Source organism: Mus musculus, chromosome 9 (genome assembly GCF_000001635.26).
Source record: "Mus musculus strain C57BL/6J chromosome 9, GRCm38.p6 C57BL/6J".
In the NCBI taxonomy this organism is placed as follows: domain Eukaryota; kingdom Metazoa; phylum Chordata; class Mammalia; order Rodentia; family Muridae; genus Mus; species Mus musculus.
The window spans coordinates 57,129,858-57,155,034 of record NC_000075.6 but is presented as its reverse complement, the minus strand read 5'-3'; the positions used below and the strand labels follow the sequence as shown (position 1 = coordinate 57,155,034).

At 51.1% G+C, this 25,177-nt stretch overlaps 2 protein-coding genes and 1 long non-coding RNA gene across 43 annotated transcripts; 2 read left to right on the top strand and 1 right to left on the bottom strand.

The window, feature by feature from the left end:
* The first annotated feature begins 6,346 nt into the window (after nt 1-6,346).
* Nucleotides 6,347-12,247, top strand: Neil1 (nei endonuclease VIII-like 1 (E. coli)). 9 transcript variants are annotated; one of them, NM_001357409.1, is made up of 11 exons: nt 6,730-6,951; nt 7,978-8,157; nt 8,347-8,434; nt 9,818-9,937; nt 10,027-10,090; nt 10,298-10,397; nt 10,721-10,848; nt 11,029-11,056; nt 11,216-11,277; nt 11,422-11,584; nt 11,709-12,247. In NM_001357409.1, the coding sequence occupies exons 2-11, from the start codon at nt 8,001-8,003 to the stop codon at nt 11,777-11,779; spliced, it is 981 nt and encodes a 326-aa protein (NP_001344338.1). In that variant the 5' UTR covers nt 6,730-6,951; nt 7,978-8,000; the 3' UTR covers nt 11,780-12,247. The 9 variants fall into 9 exon arrangements, 5 of the variants coding, with proteins under 5 accessions (XP_006511548.1, XP_006511550.1, NP_001344338.1 ...); XM_006511485.4 differs by having other exon boundaries at nt 6,347-6,845; nt 7,978-8,434; NM_028347.3 differs by having other exon boundaries at nt 7,978-8,434.
* Nucleotides 12,248-12,821: 574 nt separating this feature from the next.
* Nucleotides 12,822-24,360, bottom strand: Man2c1 (mannosidase, alpha, class 2C, member 1). 33 transcript variants are annotated; one of them, XM_006511494.4, is made up of 27 exons: nt 24,146-24,348; nt 23,754-23,876; nt 23,380-23,503; nt 21,443-21,513; nt 19,768-19,945; nt 19,401-19,590; nt 18,710-18,832; nt 18,236-18,342; nt 17,967-18,077; nt 17,661-17,753; nt 17,450-17,566; nt 17,195-17,290; nt 16,970-17,115; nt 16,515-16,638; nt 16,066-16,187; nt 15,881-15,966; nt 15,634-15,789; nt 15,327-15,424; nt 15,071-15,165; nt 14,732-14,836; nt 14,497-14,653; nt 14,257-14,400; nt 13,825-13,934; nt 13,650-13,729; nt 13,323-13,471; nt 13,120-13,229; nt 12,822-13,040 (listed from the first exon to the last, which is right to left on the bottom strand). In XM_006511494.4, exons 1-27 carry the CDS (start codon nt 24,322-24,324, stop codon nt 12,914-12,916), a joined length of 3,321 nt encoding a protein of 1,106 aa, XP_006511557.1. In that variant the 5' UTR covers nt 24,325-24,348; the 3' UTR covers nt 12,822-12,913. The 33 variants fall into 33 exon arrangements, 12 of the variants coding, with proteins under 12 accessions (XP_006511557.1, XP_030100515.1, XP_017169108.1 ...); XM_030244655.1 differs by lacking the exon at nt 18,710-18,832 and adding an exon at nt 20,799-20,902 and having other exon boundaries at nt 24,146-24,287; XR_003948025.1 differs by having other exon boundaries at nt 12,828-13,040; nt 15,071-15,181; nt 15,327-15,437; nt 24,146-24,347.
* Man2c1os (mannosidase, alpha, class 2C, member 1, opposite strand) lies at nt 23,745-25,053 on the top strand. Its single transcript, NR_102289.1, has 2 exons — nt 23,745-24,486; nt 24,908-25,053. It is a non-coding gene; the product is annotated as a mannosidase, alpha, class 2C, member 1, opposite strand (long non-coding RNA).
* Nucleotides 25,054-25,177: the final 124 nt, after the last annotated feature.

Below are 25,177 nucleotides of genomic sequence, written 5' to 3'. Positions count from 1 at the left end.
TATGGGTCTTGCTTGCTTTTGTTGGTGATGTTGTTGTTTGAGACAGGAGTCCAGATGCCAGGTTGGACTTGAACTTGGTATCCAGTTGAAATGTTAACCCTCCCGCCTTTACATCTTGAGTTCTGAGATTACAGGCATGCACCACTGAGTTGGTTAGGGTTTCCATTGCTGTGAAGAGACACCATGACCATGGGAGCTCTTATAAAGGACAACATAATTGGGACTGGCTTACAGTTTCAGAGATTCAGTCCATTATCATCATGGTGGGAAGCATGGCAGTGTGCAAGCAGTCATGGTCCTGGAGAAGCCAAGAGTTCTACCTGTTGATGCACAGGCAGCAGAAAGAGACCATGTGTCACACTAGGCACAATTTGAGCATATCAGATCTTAAAGCCCGCCCTGCAGTGACACACTTCCTCCAGCAAGGCCACACCTCCTAATAGTGCCACTCCATATGGGCCAAGCATTCAAACAAATGAGTCTGAGGGAGGGGGTCATACCTATTCAATCCACTACAAACACCATGCCTCATTTATATGGTGCTGAGAACAAGCCCAGGACTCCATGCATGTCAGGCAAGCTCTTTACCAACTGAGCTACAGCCACAGCCCAGGAGAGAGAGCAGGGAACATTATGACCAGCATGCCATACCTCTTACTTGCTCAACACTAAGACGGAGGACCAGAAGGAACAGTGTCTATAGCTAGGAGAGCTGGGATGCTAGCTCTGTCTTGTGATCCTCTTGGCTCTGCTCTTTCTTGGCAGTCCTTGTCTGTAGGCTTGCAGGAAGCAAGTGACACTGATGCCTGTGCCTCCTAAGGCAGAGAAAAGAAAGCTTTTCCTTGCTATCCTTGCTGGGAAGAGAAGGGTCCAGGCCTGAACTCCTCATTAGCAACAGGTTAGGTGCTGCAAACTGAATATTCACATTCCTCAACCTGCTGTGAACAGACACCATGAACAAGGCAACTCTTCTTTTTTTTTAAGTATTTTTTAAAAATATTTTTTATTACATATTTTCCTCAATTACATTTCCAATGCTATCCCAAAAGTCCCCCATGCCCCCCCCCACTTCCCTACCCACCCATTCCCATTTTTTTTTGGCCCTGGCATTCCCCTGTACTGGGGCATATACAGTTTGCGTGTCCAATGGGCCTCTCTTTCCAGTGATGGCCGACTAGGCCATCTTTTGATACGTATGCAGCTAGAGTCAAGAGCTCTAGGGTACTGGTTAGTTCATAATGTTGTTCCACCTATAGGGTTGCAGATCCCTTTAGCTCCTTGGGTACTTTCTCTAGCTCCTCCATTGGGGGCCCTGTGATCCATCCAATAGCTGACTGTGAGCATCCACTTCTGTGTTTGCTAGGCCCCACAAGGCAACTCTTATAAGGACAACATTTAATTGGGGCTGGCTTACAGGTTCAGAGGTTCAGTCCATTATCATCAAGGTGGGAACATGGCGACATCCAGGCAGACATGGTTAAGGAGGAGCTGAGAGTTCTACATCTTCATCAGAAGGCTGCTAACAGAATACTGGCTTCCAGGCAGTTAGGATGAGGGTCTCAAAGCCCACACCCACAGTGACACACCTACTCCAATAGGGCCACACCTTTTAATAGTGCCATTCCCAGGGCTGAACATATACAAAGCATAACACCAACACATCTGGAAGCTGCCCCTCTGTACATACACCTAGGAGGACCATGTACAGAGAATAGGTGGCTGCTTCCAAGCCAGGAAACCCCCTCCCAGGGAACTGACCCTGCCTGCACCTGCATGTTTGACCCCCTGAACTCCAGAATTGAGAAATGTGTCTATTGAGTCTGGTGTTTTGTTGCAGCAGCCTAAACAAAGACCTGTAGTCTCCCAAGATGGGAGTTAGACTAGCCAGTTGCTCCTTGCAAAAAGGCTCACTGTAGAGTCAGGGCAGGGAAAACCTGGAACATCTCACTGTGTGAGGAAGCTGTCCAAAGAAGCCAACCAATCTCACTACCCAAAGGGAGATCATTTGAGCATCAGAATAAGCTAGGGACTGAGGCAGGCGGTTGTCCCTCACACCTGTAACCCTAACAATATTCAGGAGCCTGACTGGTGTATTACCAGTCAGGCTATAGAGTGAGTCATTGTCTTGAAGGAAAGAGAGAGAGAGAGAGAGAGAGAGAGAACAGGACAGGACGCCCAGGCTGACTTCATTTAATCCTTTGGCTCAGGGTCCAGATTGGAATTATAGGCAGAAATCACCATGCCTAGTGCCACTCTGAATTTCTGTAGGGTAAGAATTGCATTTCTACGTTTCGGAAGCCCTGCTGCTGAATGCTCTTCCAATAGCTGCATGTGGGGTAAGTACTACAGTGATGTTTGCTTTTGTTCCTTTTTTGAGCTAGGGCTCACTGTGTAATTCCAGCACCTGGAACTGGTCATAAAGGCCTCAATTGCTTCTGCTTCTCAGCACTCCCAGCTGCAATGCTTTTAAAGGTGTTGGATGCAGCAGGATGCAGCAGGGTGCAGCAGGGTGCAGCAGCGAGCCCACTTCACTTTAATACTCCAAACTGTGGTCGGGGGTTTCAGGACTTCAAGGTCATCCACGGCAATATTCCGGCCTGACTGTGTGACGTGAGACACCATCTTTAATTAATTAAATTGGTTACTTAATTAAATTAATTAACTAATTAACGAATTAATTAAAAACCTGGGCCTGTAGAGAATGCTGAGCGGTTAGCACCGGCTGCTCTGTGAGAGGACCCACGCTCCATTCCCAGCTCCTCCATGGCAGCTCCCAGCTGTCTGTCACTCCAGTTCCTGGAGATCCCGTGTCTTCCCTAGGCCAGAACTATATGCACATGGTGCACACATATACATGCAAGTTCAACACTCATACACATGAAAGAATTGTTAGGAAGGAAAACTGTTTACAAATTCCTAAGTTCAAAAGGACAAGGAGGAAAAAGCACCCTTAAAGCATACCTATGCAGTTTGTCACTATTGGACACAGTCGCTGCACCAAAATCAGTCTAAAAACTGGTTAAAAGCACCAGGTATGGTGGCGCAGGCCTTTAAACCCAGCACCTGTTTGCTAACACACTTTTTTTTTTTTTTTTTTAAGTAGAGACAGTATCTCTGCAGGCTGATTTTCTAACCACAAAGTAACATAACATACAGCATTTCTATCAAAGATGCTACAAATCAAGAAAGCAGACATGGGGGCCAAAAGGATGGTTAAGAGTACTGACTGAGCTGGGCGTGGTGGCGCACGCCTTTAATCCCAGCACTCAGGAGGCAGAGGCAGGCGGATTTCTGCGTTCAAGGCCAGCCCTGTCTACAAAGTGAGTTCCAGGACAGCCAGGGCTATACAGAGAAACCCTGTCTCAAACCCCCCCTCCCCAAAAAAAAGAAAGATCTTGGGGCTGGTGAGATGGCTCAGCAGTTAAGAGCACTGACTACTCTTCCAGAGGTCCTGAGTTCAAATTCCAGCAACCACATGGTGGCTCACAAGTATCTGTAATGAGATCTGATGCCCTCTTCTGGTGTGTCTGAAGACAGCTACAGTGTACATGTATAAATAAAAATAAATATATAATACTTTAAAAAAAACATAGTCAGCATGGGTGGATTACACCTTTAATCTCAGCTCTCTGGAAGTAGAGGCAGGAAGGTCAACCTGATCTACATAATGAGTTCCAGGACAGCCAGGGCTACATAAAGAGGGAATTGCTATCCACCCCCACCCTCCATCAAAACAAAAACAAAGTCATAGTCAGTAAGGTGAAACTCATTTTTACAGAAATTGCAAATAGTTGCTATATAAGTATTAATAGAATACAGCCTGACACAGTGGTGCACACCTGTAATCCCAGCACCTGGGAAATGAAGGCAGAGGATTAGGGTCCAAGTTCAGCTTTGCTATACAAGCAAGTAAGATACAGGAGACATCAAAAAAAGGAGTAGGAAGAGGGATAGGAGGAGAAGGAGGTCAATATTCCACAATTGCTAAGTAGATCTCAAGTGGGGAGCTAGGCCACTGGTACAAACCTACCATCCCAGCTGCCCCAGAGGCTGAAACAGGATTTTGGGCATGGTCATAGGGTCTTCCTGGGGAGGCTTCTTAGTGAACTCACTAAGCAGCATTTGCCCAAAATGGCTACACCCTCCAGAACAAAGGAGAAAAGGCTAAAGGGCTCTGATTTCTCATTTAACCTCTCTGTAGCCTTGTGGCTCACATCCCTAATCTCAGTACTTGAGAGGCTGAGACAGGAGGATGGCAGTTTTCACAGCTTACTAAAACTGTTGTCTTAAAATAAATCTTTTTTAAAAAGGTTGGTGATAGAGCTCAGAGGTAGAGAGTTTGCCCAGAATTCACAATGCCCTGGGTTCAATCCTCGGCCACAAATAAACAAAAAATGTTGATTGTGGCAAATCATCAAAGGTTAGAAACCTTTGGATGAAGTGTTGATTAGGGGGTCCCGTGAGATGGCTCAGTGGGTCACTGTCCCCAAGCCTGGTGACCTGAGTTTAATCTCTGAGGTCTGCATAGTGAAAGGAAGAATGAACTCCGGAAAATTGTCACCTGACCTTCACAGATACACACTCCAGGGCACATGTGAACCCCACCCCCACATGGTAAAAAGCAACATTAAAATGTTAAGCTGGGAAGCCGGGGAGCAGCGGTGCACACCTGTAGTCTCAGCACTCGGGAGACAGAGGCAGGCAGATCTCTATGAGTTGAGGCCAGCCTGGTCTACAGAGAAAGTTCCAGAACAGCCAGGGCAAGGGCAGAGAAACCCTGTCTGAAAAACCCAAAGAAAAAGGGGGAAAAGCTGAAGCAGAGACAGGTGGATCTCTGTGAGTTCAAAGCCAGCTTGATCTACAGAGCCAGTTCCCAGGAAAGCCAGGGCTACATAGAGAGTCCCTGCATTTTAAAAAAAGATTTTAAATGTTGATGTGAAAGTGGATATTTGCATGGTGGTTGAGAAACAATCACAGGTACATACCCAGATGTCCTCCAGGCGTAAACTGCATAAACAAAGTGGCTTCTGTACAGGAGAGAATATTTGAATTTCACGAAGAATGAGCTACTGAGAATAACTACACGGGCAAATTAGGGAGCAGAAGATAAAATATACTCCCTGATTTGTGACAAGAACAGTTAACACGGGCCAGCAAGATGGCTCAGGGGTAGAGGCGTTTGCTTTCTGAGGTGGGAAACCCATGTTATAGCCAGCATCTAGAACCTCAAAACTCCTCTTAAATGGAGAGGGAGATGGGAGGTGCAGGCGGGAGAGCTGTTCAGAAGCTCTGGGGCCAGCCAGCCTGGAGTGCAGTACAGCAGCATAAACAAGAGAGGCCTGCTTCAACTGGCCAGAGAGACCTGACTCCGACTTCCGCATGTGCACTGTGGTACATGAATACCTCCCACACACACACACACATCATATACACAGCACAACGACAATAAAAAAGAATCCAACAGAGAGTTTGCTGTACAACAGTGTTAGCTACAGACCGCATGCTGCACTTGCTCATCTTAGGCAACTGGAACTTTATTCCTACTATCAACCTCTCCTCCCCTACCCCATCTTCAACAATCTTTCTCCTCACTCTGTGTGTCTGATTAATGTGGACTTCTCACATAAATGGAATCTCAGTGTTTGTCCTTCTGTAACTGACCTACCTACCACCTAGCATAATATCCTCAAAATCACCTATGCTGCTACCTGTGGCAGGCAGTGTATAATATTCCACTCTGCTTATATTCCACACGCTGTGTTTCTTAAGACATTTTTATCATCTCCCTCCCCACCCCATGTGTGTGCGAGCTTGCTAGTTCATGCTTGAACACGTGAGTACAGCCGCCTGATGAGACGGGAAGCCTGTGGAGGCCATTCTCATTCAAACCACGACAGTGGCCCTTTCCTATCATCCCAGTTCTTACTGAGGAGGCTGAAGAGAAGATCAGGGGAAGCTGGGAACCAGTCTGAGGCCCAGGACAATGAGGAATACATAGCAAGACCCTCTCTTTAACCGTCCTCTCCTAAAAAATATAAGAAATGAGTAAATGGGTGACTGGAGGAACAAGAGAAATAAGTGTGTAAAAGGGTGAGTCTCCGCTGTTGGTCAGCACAACGCACCTGCAGAGGCTTTCTTTCTCTTTTATACGTTTTAATAATGCTGCTTCCATCTCCCAGGGACGTTTGAGGCTTAGCCTCACCAATGTTTCTCTCCTCTTGTTCTCCCCTAGCCTACCCATCACCACTCACCCCTGCGGCAGCCACACAGGCCTTCCTCAGCTTCTGTTCCTGAACTTTGAATCGATCCCTTGTGCCTGGCAAAAGGTATCTTGCCGACACTTTTTTTTTTTTTTTTTTTGCCTGAGGTTGTGACAGTCAAACCAAGCTTTTGTGCCTAACTCCTGACTTTACCTAGTGCTGCCCCAGATATAAGCCCCTGTGGTATTGCCGGATGCACTCCCCCCTCTCGGCCCCCTAGCTCCCGCAGGCCGTGATAAAGTTGTTTATATGTTACATCTGACTGCTCATTGACACGGCCATCTTGGGTCCCCAGGGATTGTTTATCTTGCACCTGTGTATGCCTCGCATACAGCTGCTTGTGGCTCTACACAGCGCCGTTTCCGGCTGCTGGCGTCAATCCTGGCCAGGCTAACTGGTGACTTCAACTGCAGACGCAGCTGCGACTCCGGGCACCAGTTCGGAACAAGGCTCTGCTCACAGTTCTTTCGTCACCTCCGGGTTACGCGACTGCTCCAAAGCTTGCCCAACACCCGGGATTCTCATAAATAAGGAACTCCATTCCATACTGCGCCGCCTGCCTGAGAAAACTACATTTCCCAGCAGGTACCAGAGTGTCTCTAGCCTTTCCCAGCGTGCTCTGAAGTTCGGCAGACTGCTGGGATTAACCCCTTACTGGCTGCTGCCTCAGGTTGAGCAGTAACCAGAGCAGGTATTCATTCAACTTTAATGGGGGCGATTCGGGGTCTCAGTAAAGGTGAAGATCTAAAGGATCTGGGAGCCCGGGAAAGACAGAGAAACCAAAATTTTGTTGGGTGTGTGCGCTATCTCACACCTCGCAAAACTAGGACTCTGAAGGTTTTCCGCAAACCGAACCCTTTTTGGTGCCAAGCCCCCAACGCGTCTACTTTAAAACCGCCCGTCTTCCCTACCTACCTTCTCCTCAGATCTTGCTAGTAGCAAAGCGCGAGGTGAGGGATAGAGGAGGGTGGTGAGGACAAAGAACGAGAGCCCTGTCCTTCCTGGCACCCCAGGGATCCATGAGAACAGGGCTGTGCACAGATTGGAGCTTACCCTTCTCCTACTTCTGCCTCCTGTCCTGACAAGAAGGCAGCCGGGAGAAAGCCTCTCTCTTCTGCCTGGGTGACCATGGCAGGCTAGGTCAATCCCATTGGTCCAGCGCACATTTGAGTTTCTACCTCCATGGATGTAGACAGATTCAGGGCCTGATTGAGCTGTAGTGGATGAGTGACCCGAGCTTTGCCTTGGGTGCCGTGAGGTGCTAGAACAGATGCTGAGTAGCTTTGAACTTTGGGAGCTCCTAAGTTAAGATGTGGATTAGGGAGAGAGAAGGCCTCCTTCAAACTTCCTACTGTGTGTGGGATGGGAGGCAGCAGGGGCAAAGGCCAGGAGTTGGGGAGGAACAGGTTTGTAAGTGGGTAGGAGGGATTGGGGGACACAAGGTAATAGGCTCCAGCAAGAATCTGAACTGTATTCTAAAGCGAGGTGTGGAGGCCATGGAAGGAAAGCACCAGTGAGCAAGACAGCCATGTGCCTCCCAGCTTCAGCTTCCTGGTACCCAGTACCTTGGATGGGTGGCCAGGCCACCATTTCTTTGCCTATCCTATATGGCGCTATGCCTCTCTGTGTCTCTGACTTTTCCTCTGTACAAACTTGGTAATAATTCCTACTGAACAAGACATTTCTGGCACGACCTGTTGTCCTCTTCCTACTACAGGGCCCAGCCATTCCTCCTTCAGAATGCCAGAGGGCCCAGAGCTGCACCTGGCCAGCCACTTTGTGAATGAGACATGTAAGGGGCTGGTATTTGGTGGGTGTGTGGAGAAGTCCTCTGTCAGCCGGAACCCGGAGGTGCCCTTTGAGAGCAGTGCCTACCACATCTCAGCTTTAGCCCGAGGCAAGGAGCTGCGCTTGACATTGAGCCCCCTGCCTGGGTCCCAGCCCCCTCAGAAGCCACTGTCCCTTGTCTTCCGCTTTGGGATGTCAGGATCCTTCCAGCTGGTACCCGCAGAGGCACTGCCCCGCCACGCCCATCTACGTTTTTACACAGCCCCACCTGCTCCCCGGCTTGCCCTTTGCTTCGTAGACATCCGTCGCTTTGGCCACTGGGATCCTGGGGGTGAATGGCAACCAGGCCGTGGACCCTGTGTCTTGCTGGAGTATGAACGGTTCAGGTAGGCCTGGGTATGTGGAGCACTAGACCAATAAGAAACAAATCCCAGCCCTCTACTAAGCCTCAGTCCCTCATCTATCGAGATGGTGTCTATGAGAGGGCAGCCCAAAGGAGGGAGACCAGCCGGAGGTCTGAGGATACAGAAACAGCATCAGGCTTTTGTAGTACTTAAGAAACAAGCTTGCACAGTGGGGAGAGGATAGCCTAGTGATTGAGTTTCTGAGTCAAGTTTTGGTTCTCTGTTCTGACTGCTTACCTGTCTATGTCCTGGGGCTTCCTCTGTGACCGTCCCTGTCATCAGAACCTGCCTCTAAAGAGGCAATAAGGGTCTCTGCTGTGAGACAGGCTCTGTAGGGGACAGCAGTGGGCAAAGCAAACTTTCACCACATTGATGACGTGCGGGTAAGATGGGGCCAGGAGACTTTGGCCAAAGGTGGGGATCTCAGGAGGCATGGCCATTCTAGGGAAGTGACCTTCAAGCTGGGGTTTGGCTGATGGAGACTGGGAAGCTGTTTAAATCTTGGAGGAAAGCCTTGCTGGCAAGAACTTGAGGGGTGTAAGCCTGGAGAGGACCTGGCCCGTTCTCATTTTCCTCCCTGGAAATAGATGATGTGCTTCTGCGGAGCCCTACACTTGGTCACATCTCTGGTGTCACAGAATAGCCCTGGGTTATTGTTGCTTGGTCTTTTCTGGGAAGTTGGGGACCAAAGGCTGCTTGGCTGCTGGTCCTGTTAAGTCTCTTGATAGACCTCAAAGCTGTTTGCAGTCCACCGGCTGGGTGCCTTGGGGATGGAGGGCAGAACCACACTGGAGCATCTACTTTTTTTTTTTTTTAATCCTCATCACACTCATCCCGCCACCTTCTGGTCCTTCACACTTTGGGGTCAGGGGGCTGAGACTGGACTTCACTCTATTCCAGGATTTGCTACATCCTCATGGCAGTGGGATTACTGTCTCAGCCTTCCCAGTGTTAGGATTACAGGTGTGCTGCCACGCCTTGGCACATCACACCAGGCCTGTGTGTGTGTGTTTGTGTGTATGTACACATGTGCACACACGCGCGCGCGCGCGCGCGCGCACACACACAGGGCCTTTTTATGTAGCCCTGCCTGGCCCCAAACTCGCCTCTCTTCTTGTCTCAGCCTCCCAAGTGTTAGGATTTACAGGTGAGAATCACCATGCCTGGCTGAAAAATAAACTTAATCCTAGATTTTTTTTTCCCATTTAACAAATAGAAAAACTGAGGCTCCAGCTGCCCAAATAGTACGGAGACCAGAGGGAGCTGGAATGGTTTGTCCTTGCACTCAGGATCAGACTCCCCAGCTCTTCTTCCCAATCCTGGGATGTAGGATGGGTCTCATGCATCCAGCCTGTGTCCCTGCAGAGAGAACGTACTTCGGAACCTATCAGACAAAGCCTTTGACCGGCCCATCTGTGAGGCCTTGTTGGACCAGAGGTTCTTCAATGGCATTGGCAACTATCTGCGGGCAGAGATCCTGTACCGGTCAGCAGACAGGCTCTGGGTACAATGGCTGGGGTGGGACATGGGTGACCACATCCACTACTTAGCATGGGCCCTCCCCACCACTCCAGGCTGAAGATCCCTCCTTTTGAGAAGGCTCGTACAGTTCTAGAGGCCCTGCAACAGTGCCGGCCGGTGAGGACAGTGAGCAAGCATGTGTGTGCTGGCTCTCCTGCTAGAGTGGGTGGCAAGGGTGTGGGTAGAGTCAGTTGTGTCTGCCTTAGCCCACCATGTGTGTGGAGTGGGTGTAAACCACACTAAAGGTCTTGCCAAGCTTATAGAAGTCCATTGTGTGTGAGTACCCTGTGTTGACACCTTGTTTCTGCCCATACCCACCTTTAGAGCCCAGAGCTGACCCTGAGCCAGAAGATCAAGGCCAAACTACAGAACCCAGACCTGCTGGAACTGTGTCACTTGGTGCCCAAGGAAGTGGTTCAGCTGGGTGAGGCCTGGGGAGGTCAAGATGGCCGGCGGCCTCTACCTTAGCCTCTGTAAGGTGCTGGACAGCTGTCCTGGCTCAAGGGATGGGAGTTTGTTCAACAGACCAGGTCTCTTGGCAAGTTTCCACTTTCTACCAGCCTTCTATGCAGCAGGTGGGGTAGAGATTTGGCCTTGCTGATGGAGAGGCCAGGACCCAGAGCGGGGGAACACAGGCCTAGTCACAGTGAGAGGAGGCAGTGTGGCCTGGATCAGGTTGAACCAGGCTCACTGTTCCTCCCACCCCACACGACCCTCTCACCTCTGACCAGTTCCTCTGTCCCTCAGGGGGCAAAGGCTATGGGCCAGAGCGTGGAGAGGAGGATTTTGCTGCCTTTCGAGCCTGGCTTCGGTGCTATGGTGTGCCAGGCATGAGCTCCCTGCGAGACCGGCATGGCCGTACCATCTGGTTCCAGGTTCGAGCCCTATACTCATATTGGCGAATGGAGACCCCAGGGAAGCTGGTGGGATAACAAGGTAGAAGCTAGAGGTCTGAGTCACGGAGAGATAAGTAAGGATATGGCCTTGCCACTCCAAGTAAAACTGCCCCTTCATCAAACCAGGTTGACTCCAGAGTTGTCTCCATTCCATTTCAGGGTGATCCCGGACCCTTGGCACCCAAAGGTAAGTAGCTCATAATGTAAGAAATAAAGAGCCAAAAACCCCCATGGCTTTGGATACCCATCCTCCCACCCCTCTCCAGCCTTGGAATCACACTGCAGTAAGAGTCTAGAGAGGGGCTGAAGCCCTTGAGCTCTCTAGCTCCAATAGAACATTCTACAGGGGGCAGATCCCAAAAAAAGAAGTCACAGGAGACACAGCTGGGGGCTGAGGACAGGAAAGAGGTATGGCTGCCACACCTGCCTCTGCACTTGCACTGGCCAGGCCAATCATGGGAGGGTTGGGGCCCAGTGGGTAATGTCAGCAGTCGGCCCTAGCGAACATGTAAACTGCTAGAAGAAAATTCAGTAAGGACCATTTCTACCCAGGACCTTCCACTTTCAAGCAAGTCCGTTTCCAGGATGCGGAGGGCCAGGAAGCACCCTCCTAAGAGAATAGCTCAACAGTCTGAAGGGGCCGGCCTCCAACAAAACCAGGAAACCCCTACAGCTCCTGAGAAAGGGAAGAGGAGGGGGCAACGGGCGAGCACAGGTGAGCATCCTTCTTGAGCCGGGAAGAGGGACCCCTGGGAGTGGCTCTCGAGGGAGGACGGGAGATAGTGCAGGGTCAACAGGGGGAGGACACACAGTCACTGCCTCCCTTGCTCTCCACACAGGCCACCGCAGACGCCCAAAGACTATACCTGACACCCGACCCAGGGAGGCTGGGGAGAGTTCAGCTTCATAGATGGAGGTCTCCTTCCCTGATGACTTGCTGTGAATCCTGGGGCATGTCTGAATCCCTAAAAGCAGTATTTGTAGGGCTGCATGCCCTAGGCCCCGTGACTTTTCCTGCATAACTGTTTTTTGGGGGCAGGGCTTTGTATGTCCTATCCTTGAACCCATGTGGATCTGAAGATGACATTGAACTCCCGTTTGGTCTTTCTGCTCCATGTCCATGGTTGCCGGGGTTACAGGTGTGAGCCAAGCTGCCACACTCCACTCACTGATTTGCTGTTGTCTACTTTTTCAAAACAAGGGTTTCTCTGTGTAGCCCTGGCTGTCCTGGAACTCACTCTGTAGACCAAGCTGGCCTCAAATTCAGAGATCTGCCTGCTTCTGCCTCCCAAAGTGTTGGAAATGTAAGCCATCTTCAACATTTTTTAAATCCAAAGTGAAAACCATTATTAAACTAATAAATTTGAACTTCTTGGTACTTCTTGGGCAGGCTACCTATATAAGGTATGAGAAAGCCAGGTTGGAAAGGCTGGCTGCATGGCTCCACCTATTTATATATTTAATTCCTTGTCTCCCCTCCCTTCCCCCAACCCCCCACATATACACTCAAGGCCATGACTATCAGAGGACATTCTGCCTCTGCAGACCTGGGCCCAGGCAGTCCCAAGGTGTCATCCATAGCTCTTCCCATCCAGGAGGCATCAGGGCCTATGGTTGGCTGTTCTCCCAGCTTAGCTCCAGGAGGCATCAGGGTCTATGGCTGGCTGTTCTCCCAGTTTAACACTTGCCCACAGCTTCCCTCCCAGTTGAGGGGGGAGGAGTGAGATGATATGGGGGTCAGAGGAGGCAGGCTCCAGGCCTCCTGTCCAGCCATCATCTCCCTGCTGACTTTTTATCTCAAAGTCCCTTGGCTTATGGTCACCCGAGGTCTCCAGTATCTGAGATGGAAGCCAGACCCTGCACACACCGGTAACCTTAGGTCTTGCCCCTGGAAATACTCTCCCTCCTTACAGCCCGTGCAGAGCAGCCTTATGAGAAACAGCAAGGCACCATTATAGTGCTGCTAATCTAAGCTTTTATTGCACAAGATGCTTCGGGCTAGGGAGGTGGAAATGAGGAACTCCCAAAGCTATCCAGTCAAGACTCAGTTTGGTGGAGACTGAAGCACAAGCAATAGGGATCTCACTTGGAAGGGAGAAAAAGTGAGCTTCAGACGGTTGTCCTGGAGGGAAAGGTGACCAGTGGGGTCTCGCTGCTCCAGGAGGTCACAACTAGATGGAGAACAGGAGAGGCCATGAGGACCGACAAGGGCAGGACTCCCACCTCTACCTCTACCGAGTCTCCACTCACAGGGTGGCCTCCTGAACAGGCAACGACGTGTGCAGCCAGCAGTCCACATGGCTGCCATGAGCCTCGTACAGCCTTAGAACCAGTGTGCGGTGCTGATGGCACCTCTCAGCCTGGTGGAGGAAGGCAGGACAGTGGGCAGGGCCAAGAACTTGTGCACCCCAGGAGCCTCCCCAGTCTATTCTCCCCAGTCTATTCTCCCTTGCCTGCTTGATGGTCTCCAGCACTACTGCTGGTGAAGACACAGAAAAGGCACTCCAGGTGGTGTCAGGGGCCGGGCCTGGAGCCGGCAGTGCCAGCAGGGGAAAGTTGAGGTTGTAGGCAGCATGGATGACACCAGCTTCTTGGAAGGAGCCTGGGGTATGACCAGAAAGAAACACATGTGGACAGTGGGAGCTCCCTGCGGTGCCTCTGGAGGGGACTGGGGCTGGGCTGCCTCCATTTACCCCGATGCCTCGGTTTACCCCTTACCTCAGGAAAGGGCACAGAGGTGGTCAAGAGCCACAGAGGGGCCCTGCTACGCTGGTACATACCCTTGTGTGGCATCAAAGCGTAAGTGAATTCATGGCGCCCCATGTCAGCAGTAGCGTCTGGAGCCTTGGGTGCACGCAACCTGGAGTGGGTGGGAGAGATGAGGGGCTGGAGTTCCAGCACAGGAAGCTCCCACAAACCCCAGCCAGTCCTGAACCCAGCGGGCACTGCACTCACAGTGAGAGGCTGAGGACGTTGCCTCGTACTGATGCTCCATACTTGCAGTTGTTGAGCAGGGCCAGCCCAAAGTCACACTCGGACAGATCTATCCAGCGGTGAGCCCACACCTGAAGGGCAGATCCAAGGCCTATGGGTGGCTGCATCCCAGAGCCCCTTTCAGTTGGGCGACAGTAAGTTCTAGAGCCCATGGTTGCATCCTAGCTGCCACTCAAGGAAGCTTGGGGCATGCCATCCCACCTGTCTGCCTGCTTCCTCATCTGTGAAATGGTAACAGTGGCTATATAGTACCAAACCAAAGTAAAGCAGGTAGCAAATGCCTGGCCCATGTTAGAGAGCACAGGTGTCAGTCATTGTTTCCCTCTTGTCCTCAACCCACAGTCTCTCCCCAGACAGGGAGAGTACAAGTCCCACCCAGTCCTCATGTCAGACCTCGTAGCGAGCCCAGTCCCAAGAGGTGTTGTTGTGCGTCGGCCTCTGGAGGTGCCCAAACTGGATCTCATAGGTAGCCTGGGGGCTCCGTATTCTAGCAGGGAACTCCACCTTCAGGAACTTGTGGGCCTCGTGCCAGTGCACCTGAAATGGGGGGCAGAGGGTGGGCATAAGAGAATGACCTCAGGCCTCCTCACCAGCCATACCCGGAAAAGATGGCCACTACCCTGCCATTTCTACCTCAGTGTGGAAGCGGACATAGGGGCAGCCAACATCTAGCACAACCTCCTGGCTGAGCCGGCTGTTGGGGCTGATCTGGAGCAGGAACCAGGCACTGCCCCGGAGGCCACCTTCAGTGCCCACTGCCAGGGTCCCTGCCTGGCCCAGCACAGGCTTCCTGTGGGATGAAGGCGAGTGGCACTAAGCCAGAGAAGCGTGCATACACAGCCACCCTCAGGTCCTGCCCAAGAAGTACCGTGTCTCTAGATGGTAATCCATGACATCCCATGCATCCCAGTACAATGGCACATCATCAAACAACACAAACTGGTTCCCCAGGGCTCCCTCAGCAATGGCTTCCCTGGAAGGACATAGGGATTGGTGGTCTCTCCAGCTATAATTGGTGGGGACAGGTTAAATAGGGCCAAGGGTCAGGGTGCTGCTAGCCCAGCCTACCCTGCTCCATGTGTGGGTTCCAGTCTAGAGGTACTTGTAGACTACTTGGATAGTGTAGTGGCCAGGGAACAGTGGGAAGATGGTATAGTTTGGGATGAACTAGCCAGGCATGGGATTAAGAACAGTGAAGGGTTAGCACCTGCCAGAAGCCACCAGGACCAGGGAGGTAAGACAGCCAGTTGGATCCAGTCTCACCCGGATGATGCCGTTGTCCAAAGTCACAGAACCGTCAGTCTTGGAGGGGAGGGTCCTTGAGCCGAGTGAGTAGTGTTCCCCACCCCCCCCCCCCAGCCCAACCCAACCCTCCTAAAGCTGTGCATTGCCCCAGCCCCTGGCTCCAGACCAAGGAGAACCCCAGTCTAGGCCCCACCCCATTGGGAGCTGCTAGGACTTACCTCCTGCATCACAAACACAGGCTGCTGGGGGAGGAGGGGCTGCAGTGAAGTAGGGGTGGGAGCAGGAGCGTAGCCAATACTTGGCACTGTCACCAGGGCTGGGGACAAGGCCTAGGCATCAGTGTAGCCTCTCTGAAGGTCTAGACACCTTGCTCAGGTTAAGGATAGGCTGGATGGGATAGTACACGGCTACTTCTCTCCAGATTGGGATACCCCAAGGTAAAGATTCCCTGGGGAGTATCCTTGTCATGCTGTCTAGCCTTCGATTTTCCTGCTGCAAGACCAGCTTCCCCCTGTCAGCTCATACCTAGGCTGTGAGCCCCACAAGGCTTGGGCAGTGCCAACACTTCAGTGCGCTTCCAGGGCAGTGTGTTGATAATGAGGAGGCCCTTGGGACCTGGCTCCCCGGCACACAAGGCTGCGGCTGCAGCACTGAGCAGTGGGTTGCCATGAGAACGGATGTCTGAAGAGAGATGGGTTTGGCCATGGGTGAGCATCGGGTCCGTCCCGCTTAGCCCTGAGAGCAGAAGGACTGGTACGAAGGTTGGCCTCACCTTCATAGTAGTTCATGGCATCTTCTGCCACCAGCTGAATGCAGCTTCCAGTCACCACATCATGGAACTGGTTGAGGAGCAGGAGCCTACAGGGACCAAAGGCAGAGAGACAGGGAAGGCTGGGAGAGGCAGGCTATGGCAGGGCTAGAAGTCAGGTGACCAGCAGGAAGGGGTACCTGACTGACCTCCAGAGGTGCTGCAGCTGGGCTGCCGGGTATAGGAACTGGGCACTTCGGGCTAGGGCCAGGCTGCTGAGCACCTCCACGTCATGAAGAATCTGCTCACATTCTCTGTTCCCCTTCTTGAGCTGTGCCCAGGGAGGGAGGGTCACCTTAAATTCTGATGTGACCCAGGACACCGTCCAAAGCTCTCTCTTGCTCAGAACCCTTGACAGCCTCCCAAGGCCTCTCATAGAAAACTTACCTCAAGTGACCTCCCACCCAAACCCTCCTCCTCTGGAAAGGCTCTGTCCCACCCGCTGTCTGTGTTCGGGATTAACCCAGCTCTGGTGCCTCTTTTCCAAGCCTCTACTTGGAGAAACAGCCCACTGAGCTCTAGCCCTGCCCCTCCCCAACCCTTTCCCCACAGCCCGATGCATATCAGGTATTGACTAGGCTGGTAGCCTGGCCCTGACCTGGGCATGCGTAGTGTAGGTGCCATTGTGCAGTTCCAGGAAGAGTTCTCCAACCCATGTGCACAGCTGTCCTGAGTCTCTCTCCAGTGCCGTGAAGAGCTGGCCAGGAGAAGATAGCTGCACCCTGAGGAAGACCACAAGCCTGGGCTCCCAGCTGAGAGTCCTATAGTTTGTCCTTTGACTACAGTGCAGGCCAGAGGCCCCAACAAAGAAACCACTCCCTAGCCAATTCCCTAAATATAGAGCTGCACTCTGTTGGCCTCAAGCCTCTTGCTACCTCAGAATTTCCCTGCACCATATCCTCAAGGTAGAAGTTTGGAAGATGATGGGTCAGGATTGAGAGATACAAGGTCCAGTGGAGGAGTTAAATTTCATATATAAACAAAGGGCAGGCTCAAGGCAAGGGCTCGAGGGCAGAGCTACATGAAAATGGCTGATGATGGCTCAGGCCTGACCTGGGCAGCCCATCAGTGTTGCTCAGCCGCTTCAATCGGTCCAACATGGTCTGTGTGGGGCCACCTCCCCCATCCCCGAAGCCGAAGAGGAAGCCACTGTGGTTGGTCCGCCCCTTGTCCCGGTTGTTGGTCACAGTCTTCAGCACCTAGATGGGTAGGGACATGTCAGCCTAGGACAAGATACCCAGCCCTCTCTGAAAAGCCCAGCATCCCGTGTCCCCTCACCTCCTCCACACTGCCCTGCATTCCATATGAGTCTCCAGGTGGGAAGTGGACCAGCACTCGGGAGCCATCCAGCCCCTCCCAGAAAAAGGTATGGTGCTGCAGGCAGAGAAGGGCAGGGCAGAGGCTAGAGACAGGCCTGAGGCGATGTCGATCCACATCCATGGTAGCTGTGACCCAGGCACAGGCCTACCACACTCTGGAAAGGGTTGAGTGGGCCAAGTGGGATCCAGACCCTGACCCCTGGGGCTTGCTTACTGGAAAGGAGTTGACCAAGTTCCAGCTCAGTTTCTGGGTCAGGAAGCGCTTGATGCCACAGCCTTGCATGATCTGGGGGAGCTGTGCTGAGTAGCCAAACGTGTCTGGCAGCCAGAACTGCGGGGATAAGGCTCTCAGCTCTCAGTGGAGCTGCCTCAGCCAAGTCCCCGTGTCCCCTGGGGATAGTCTGCGGTGCCAGCTCCCAGACTACCTCAGAGCACATCTTCCCAAACTCTTGCAGAAAGAAGTTCTGGCCCTGCAGGAACTGCCTCACCATGGCCTCTCCACTGGGAAGGTTCCCATCCTGTTGGGGTCGGGGGATGGGGGGACAGAACAGCAAGACAGTTGGAGTTAGCACCAGACTAGACACGGGTAGGACCCTGGGCCAACTTCACTTTGTTGTAGAAGTGCAATGGGTGCACTAACACAGGGTTATAACCCCAGGAAGAGGCTGTCTTGCTCATTTCAGGCTCAACTGACTAGCTGCTGGAAGATAGTACCAGGGATGGGCACTTACCATTTCTACCCAGGTGCCCCCCACAGGCACAAACTGTCCTCGGCAGGCAAACTCCTGGAGCCGGGCATGCAGACCAGGGTACTGGCTCTTGACCCATTCAAGTTGTTGTGCCTGTGGGGAACATGGGGTGGGAGTTGGGCCAGGAGTAAAAAGGACACTACTCACAGTCAAGCATCCGGTGGCCCTGCGGGTAGCTAAAGGTAAGGGACACTCTTGGTCTTTTAGGTCCCCGCTTCGGGCCCATCTGCTTCACACAGCTGCCCTCTGACCTGAGAGCAGGCAAAGATGAAGTCTGTGTTCTGCTCCATGAGCGTCACAGCTGTCGACCAGCTCCGGGCACATTTCCTCACAGTCTCCTTGAAGGGCCAAAGCCAGGCTGGGGGTGGGGGACAGAGTGAGGAGATAAAAAGGTTCCTGCTCTTTGGAGATCAGCAGCCCTCCCCTGTACCCAAACCATGACAGACCCAGCCTAAGGCTCCAGTGGGTCAGCCCAGCCCTCTTCCTATCTAGGTCTACCCTGCAGACCTATGTGGTGCCCCTATTGTGCTGTTACTTCATGTCCCTCCTGCAAGATAGGAGGAGCGGGTTGGGCAGGAAGGACTGAGACCAACTGCCAGGACACAGGTACCAGGTCCTGGACGAGCCTTACATTAAGGCTCAGATTCCCCAGAGACAAAGGTACTAGAACGAGGCATAGCGTGGGCTTATCTGGGCAAGTTGTATGACCTCCAGTTGCTCCTGACCTCTAGGCCTCAGGTCCAACTTCATCAGCCCTTGTTCCATGGTCAGAAACCTTAGCTGCATCTGAATCAGTACAGCAAGGAGCTGGCTAAAAAACACACATTTCGAGGTGCAGCGGCTCACACCTGTAATCCAGCATTCAGGAAGCTGAATTGGAGGACTGCTATCAGTGCAAAACCTACCAGTGCTACATAGATAGCAAAGGCCTGGACTCAGGCACAGTAACAATGAGCAAACAAAGAACTGAAAACTCTCAAGGATCCTACAAACTCGGCCTCAAAGCTGAACACCTGACCTGGTCCCTGTGCTTGGGGGTCCCTGTGTCATCATCACGTAAATCAAATGTCACTTTGCTAGGAAATCTCAGACTCCCTAACCTAGCTGGGTGAAATACCTCTTCTGGCTCCAGGTCTCATATACAGCATCACCACACCTGGTCACTCTGCAGTAACCAGTCTCCACAATGCTACGTATCCAGTATCTGCCACAGGGCCTCGTGAGCTATCAGCTTTTGTTGGAAGAATAAGCAAGCCACAGCCAACGGAGCCCATGATCTAATGTCCCTGATTTATTTTACACAAGTGGAAAAATAAGGTCCAGAAGGCCAAAGATTACCAATGATCATATCGCAGGTTTCAGCCACACTCAAGGCTTTAAGGGCACCTGGCACCCTAACGAACAATGGTGCCTTACCTGTATCAATGTGACAGTGTCCCATGGCATGGATGGTATGCTGGCTTTCACCTCCATGTTGGCCAAAGAACTTGGAGGCCAGGGCTTTGGCTGCTGGGTAAGTCTCAGGCTGAGCAGGGTCACATATGTTCACCATCTGGTTGGCTGTGTGCAGGGCCTGGAAGCTGCGCTGGCTGTCCTCCCCGAGGCCCTGCATCAGGGTTCTGTACTTTAAAAGACTCCTCAAGCACTACTATAGCAAGGCTCTAGCTGGTCTCTCAAGGGTTCTCAGCAAAGCTCCCCACTTTTAACCCTTTACTCCTGTTGGTGCCCCAACTCAAACAATGTGCCTGGAGTAGGGATCTGGATGGGGGTGGGGCTCCAGTACCTTGGCCACACCCAGCAACAGCTCCAGGTCCACCAGGAGACTGTGGACATCCCGGTGGAACACAGCCAGTTTAGCCTGGCTCAGCTGGAACATCTTCTCTGGGTCAGGGGCTGCGATCATGCTTCCCTTCCCGGCCCCCAGAAGCCCATTGCAGGCTACTTCCACATAGAGAGTCAAGCTATAAATATAGAGAGGCAGTCTCAGGCCAGTGAACTGGCAGAAGATGCTGGGAGCTTGACAAGAGTGCAAGTAGCAGGCATTCAGTTGCCCCCCCCCCCCCATTTACGCCTAGGACCCACTTCCCAGAGGAACCCATGGGATGTCAGGTTTAGGTGTGGGAGGATCATGGTAGAAATACCAGTTCAAACCTATGTCCTGCAGAGGAGTGTTCTGCTATGGCTAAATTTGGATTCCTATGAGCTATACTGCTATTTAGCTTCATATTTCCAAGGCTGTCTGTACAAAGTACTCTTGGCCTTAAAGCCTTTGCTGCACAGCAAACATGTTTGGCTCTTCCAAGGCTGACTTTCAGTCCCAAGCTCCACTAGCTAACATAGTACACCAGTTCCTGGAGGCAGCACCTGGGCAGCAGGTTCCTCTGCTGGAGCTAAACTCAGCATCACTAAAGGGTAGCCTTTCTGACTCCAGCCCTCCTAGTCTGGCAATGGAGTCCTCAGTCTGTTCTTCCAGAATCTTCAGCAGTTTCATAATTTTATGACTATTTCCGTCTGCCCTTCAAGGCCACCTTACCATATTCACAGTGTTGGAGGAATCTGAAACAATATACAGTTAACACTGGGCAGTGGTGGCAGAGGCCTTTTTAATCCTAACACTTGAGAGGCAGGACAGAGGCAGATGGATCTATGAAGTCTGAGGCTCTGGTCTACAGAGTGAGTTCCAGGACATCCAGGGCTATACAGAGAAACCTTGTCTCAAAAAAACTAAACCAAGCCAAAGAAAACAAACAAACAAACAAACAAAAATGCACAGTTAAATATACACTGCAATAATCATGCATGGTAGCACCCAACTTTAATCCCAGCACTTGGGAGGAAGCAAGTAGATCTATGTGAGTTCAAGGCCAACATGGTCTACATAGTGAGTTCTAGGACAGCCAGGGATATAGAATGGGATCCTGTTTCAAACAAAACAAAACAACAAATAAATAACAACAAACAGCCAAACCCAATATCTTAGCTTTTCATGGTATAGAAAACATGCTCCCTCAATATGAAATAATGGAATGTAAAAGGTAGGGTGTAAAATATCAGAGAAATAACTTTCATCTAGTAAAAGGTGCTTCTGCTCAAAGACATTTTGAGATTATGAAGACGGAGATGATAAGAATGGTCATCCCTGCCGGGCGGTGGTGGCACACACCTTTAATCCCAGCACTTGGGAGGCAGAGGCAGGCGGATTTCTGAGTTCGAGGCCAGCCTGGTCTACAAAGTGAGTTCCAGGACAGCCAGGGCACCAGGGCTACACAGAGAAACCCTGTCTCCAAACACCAAAAAAAAAAAAAAAAAAAAAAAAAAAAAAAAAAAAAAAAGATGGTCATCCCTGGTAGAAGGATAATAGGAGTAATTAATTTCCCCATGTTCTTTTATATTTACCACGAGAAAGGAGATATTAAGATTTCACTTATGTGAACACATCTGTGTAAGCGGATGCTTACCTCCGAGGGTCTGATGCTCGCAGCCTCTCGCTCAGGACATAACTGGTCTTTTCGCCTTCTTTGGTCAAACCCTGGTAGAGAAAAGAGAAGACCGGGCTTGAGGCCATTAGAAAATTCGAAGGTCGAGTAAAGCCAATGAGGGCCAGGCTCTGCCATCCAGCTGCCCTGCCCTGAATCACCGATACCAGGAAAGGCTAGGATAAAGTAATCAGGGAACCTTGGTAGCAAGTGTTCCACCCATCGGTGACCAGCACGCAGTTTATGTTTGCTAGCAGTGGTGAAGGGACTCTGGGGAGCTGGAGCTCGGCAAGCACGGCTATGGCAGGCCTTGCCCTTCTTCCCACTTCCTTCTGCCTTGTAAAACTGCTAGATTACATCCCTAAAGCTAGCCACCAAGGTCTATTCTCTTATTTGGGATTAGACCACCTCATCCCAACATAGGCTTTCTTCTTGTAGCTTTATAGACTGCCATTTTCTTAGACCTTTGTCTTCTGGGACAAACACCTCTTTCCCTTCTCCCTTGTCCTCGGTCTCCTGTCTTTGTCTCTTATTCTCTGCCCTCTGAAACAAATCAATTTCATTTGTGCAAAGAACCTGAATTGGGGTGTCTTGGGTTAACTTCAAGGTCCCTACAGATGGTCTTATGGGAAGGATCTTGGGCAGGGATTAGGAGGCCTGGTTGGTAGCTTTTCTTTCTTAAGATTTATTTATTTAATGTATGTATTGGTACACTGTATGCTGTCTTCAGACACACCAGAATAGAGCATCAGATCCCATTACAGATGGCTGTAAGTCACATGTGGTTGCTGGGAATTTGAACTCAGGACCTCTGGAAGAGCAGTCAGTGCTCTTAGCAGTCAGTCCACTGAGCCATCTCTCCAACCCCCTCTGGTAGCCTTTTTACCCATGAATATATAAAAGAAAACCCCATGGAGTGAGGCAGATATATTAATACAGGTCTATAATTCTAGCTACTTGGGAGGTCCATGGTAGAGAATAACAAGATCAAGGCTACTATCAGGGATCATTCAGCAAGACCCTTTCTCGAATTAAACGGGAGGTGGGAGATGGATTAGCTCAGTGGTGAGAACATTTGTCTAGAATTTGTGGTGGTTCTGGGTTATATTAATTAAAAAAGAAGCCCAAGGAGTTTGAGATAGATTGGTTCATCCTCAGTGTTCAGTTAGGTGGGTGCCATCGAAGAGAAGAAAGTTGGATAGGGCTCTGACTTCTTTTTTTTGTTTTGTTTTGTTTGTTTGTTTTTTTTTTGTTGTTTTTTTGTTTTTTCGAGACAGGGTTTCTCTGTATAGCCCTGGTTGTCCTGGTGCTCACTTTGTAGACCAGGCTGGCCTCGAACTCAGAAATCCACCTGCCTCTGCCTCCCGAGTGCTGGGATTAAAGGCGTGCAGCACCACGCCCGGCTAGGGCTCTGACTTCTTTTAGGACCCAGTTACTGGACTTTGAAACGGAAGCTGCATGGACCAACAAAGAAATGTCTTAGTTTTTTAAAATCTATAATGGATATAAAGTGTCATCACATAGCATTACAAAGATTAAACCTGGTATGACATTTAACATTTAACATCTGGGGAATGTGAAGTGCAGTTAAAAGAAATTCATTATTCATGGGAAGATAACTTAATACCTTACTTTATATCATTTTAGAATGATTTGAAGTTTCCCCCAATACATATGTACTATACACAATAAAACTAGCTTATGAAAACTGGGGATTTATAACACTGGTGTCCAAATTCTGGTGGCTTACAACCATCTGTAATGGGATCTGATAACCTCTTCGGGTGTGTCTAAACACTGGCAATTTCCTCAGTTCCGAAATCATGAAATTACTCTGGAGACCCATTCATTCAGCTGTGGCTTCTCCAAAAACCAGGCTAATCTGTGGCAGTATCTGGCTCTAAGAGAGGACACCTCACCTGGACAGGTTCCCCATCACGCCAGACAAGGCTTTCTCCATCGCTTTCCCAGCAAAGATGAACTTCCTGGCCCACCCAAACTTCAGGGATGACCAGTTCTACCCGAAACCAGCAGGTCCACCATCTGTAAGAGAGCCATTTTGATGGGCCTAGGAGTGGAAACCCTCGGCTTTAAGATGTTCTCCATGCATGTGCAGCATCAGAGAAATGGTCAAAGAATAAAGGGAAAGGGGGAGAGGCAGCAGGGATGAAAATACTCAAGTGAAGACGCCGAAGGATAAAGGAGCTTCTCTCAGCAGAGGGCGCCACTCTGCTATCTAGCAGACTAGGGTTTGGTCGTGGGGCGGAGCTTCGCCAAACTGGGCGTTACCCACGTGGGTCCGAAGCTGTCGCCGACCTGCGCAGGGCTGAAGTTCTGCTGCACCGCCTTCTCATAGGGAAGCCTCTCGGGCGTCAGGAAGCTGGAGAGTGTCACCGAGCAGCTGTCCCCGAAGAGCCTGGGCAGGAGCAGCTGATGGGCGCATGCTCGAAGCCGCCCCTGTCCCACCCGTGAGCCAGCGGATGGCTGGGGAAACGCTCTCCCTTGGCTAAGGCCGTGAGGACTGCCTGGCAGCTCAGCAGCACAGACCAACCTCTACCGTTCGCTCCCCAGCCCCTGGCCTGGCAGTGGCGGGAACTTTGTTCCGCGGCCCGGTTGGCCACGGCCTGGGTTTCCCTCCGGAAGGGAAGGGGAGAGCGCGCGGGTGTGGTAGGCCAAGGACCACACCTGCCGCGAAGGTTACAGTCGGTGAAGTAGATCGGGGACACGAACTTCTCCACCCGCTCGAAAGTGGTGCGCCAGTGCTTCAAGAACGGCGCTGCCGCCATGGCGATGCGCCTTCCCTCCCCGGAAGATCCTTGGTGCTGCCGGCTCGTTGCACCGCTTGGAACCAAAGGTTCCGGCATCCAACCAGCTTACAGACCCGAGCAGCTTTTCTGGGAACACCACGGCTTTTGCAAGAGGCTGGCTCTGGGGAGCCTCCCAGTGAAACCCGGAAGCTGAGCCTTCGCGGTTCTCACCTCAGCCTTGCTGTCAGACAGCTGGGTAAATTATTTTAAAATACAATGGTAAGTTTGAGCTGGTGGTGTGGTTCGGTAGGGAGAGTGCTTGCCTAGGATGCACAAAGTTCACAGACCAGGAAGTGTAAATTGGAGTAATCTGCGACAATGTAGCGCCTTTGAGTACAGCCTGAGCTACTTGGTATTCTGAAGGAAGGGCTAGGGAGGGAACCCCTGGAAGGGCATGGGAAAGGTTTAGTTTTCCATTCTCTTCACTTACTCAAGCATTGGTAACTGCATAATATGAAAAGCGCAAGGCTACTTCGGGTGTTTTCAGAAATACAGAAAAGGGGCTTTGCACACCAGTAATCCTCCATTACATTACATGCATCACCGTTGCCCATTACCCCAATGTCCAGAATTTTGATCTAACGCAGGTCAACAAGTGCAAGGAAGTTTGAATGCTAACCTCCAGCTTTAACGTTTGCAGGAGTCTGGAAGAAAATAATACAGGAGGAATCTAACTAGCCTGCTTTAATGGAAATAACCAGGTTTACATTCCAAATGCAGGTTACCCAGAAAAATGATCAAGTAAGAAATATACAATGCCAATTAAAATAACTTGTCAAAACTTGAGCAAAGTCCCTTGTTTTATTGGTCACAAGGACTTTTTCTCCTAAAAGGGCCCTGAAATCTTACCCTGACCTGCAGGGAGGTGCAGTACATAGTACATAGGTAGCAACTGCCAAGGCTGCTGCTG

Bases quoted from the DNA above. Each gene is read 5' to 3' on its own strand.
- Neil1 (XM_006511485.4), top strand. From the start codon at position 8,001: ATGCCAGAGGGCCCAGAGCTGCACCTGGCCAGCCACTTTGTGAATGAG. The intron at 8,435-9,817 runs GTAGGCCTGGGT...GTGTCCCTGCAG, and splicing joins CTGGAGTATGAACGGTTCAG to AGAGAACGTACTTCGGAACC. The intron at 10,849-11,028 runs GTTCGAGCCCTA...ATTCCATTTCAG, and splicing joins GCCGTACCATCTGGTTCCAG to GGTGATCCCGGACCCTTGGC.
- Man2c1 (XM_006511494.4), bottom strand. From the start codon at position 24,324: ATGCCGGAACCTTTGGTTCCAAGCGGTGCAACGAGCCGGCAGCACCAA. The intron at 16,639-16,969 runs GTCAGGCCTGAG...GGTCTTCCTCAG, and splicing joins AACACTGATGGGCTGCCCAG to GGTGCAGCTATCTTCTCCTG. The intron at 16,188-16,514 runs GTCAGGGCCAGG...CCCTGGGCACAG, and splicing joins CCTACACTACGCATGCCCAG to CTCAAGAAGGGGAACAGAGA.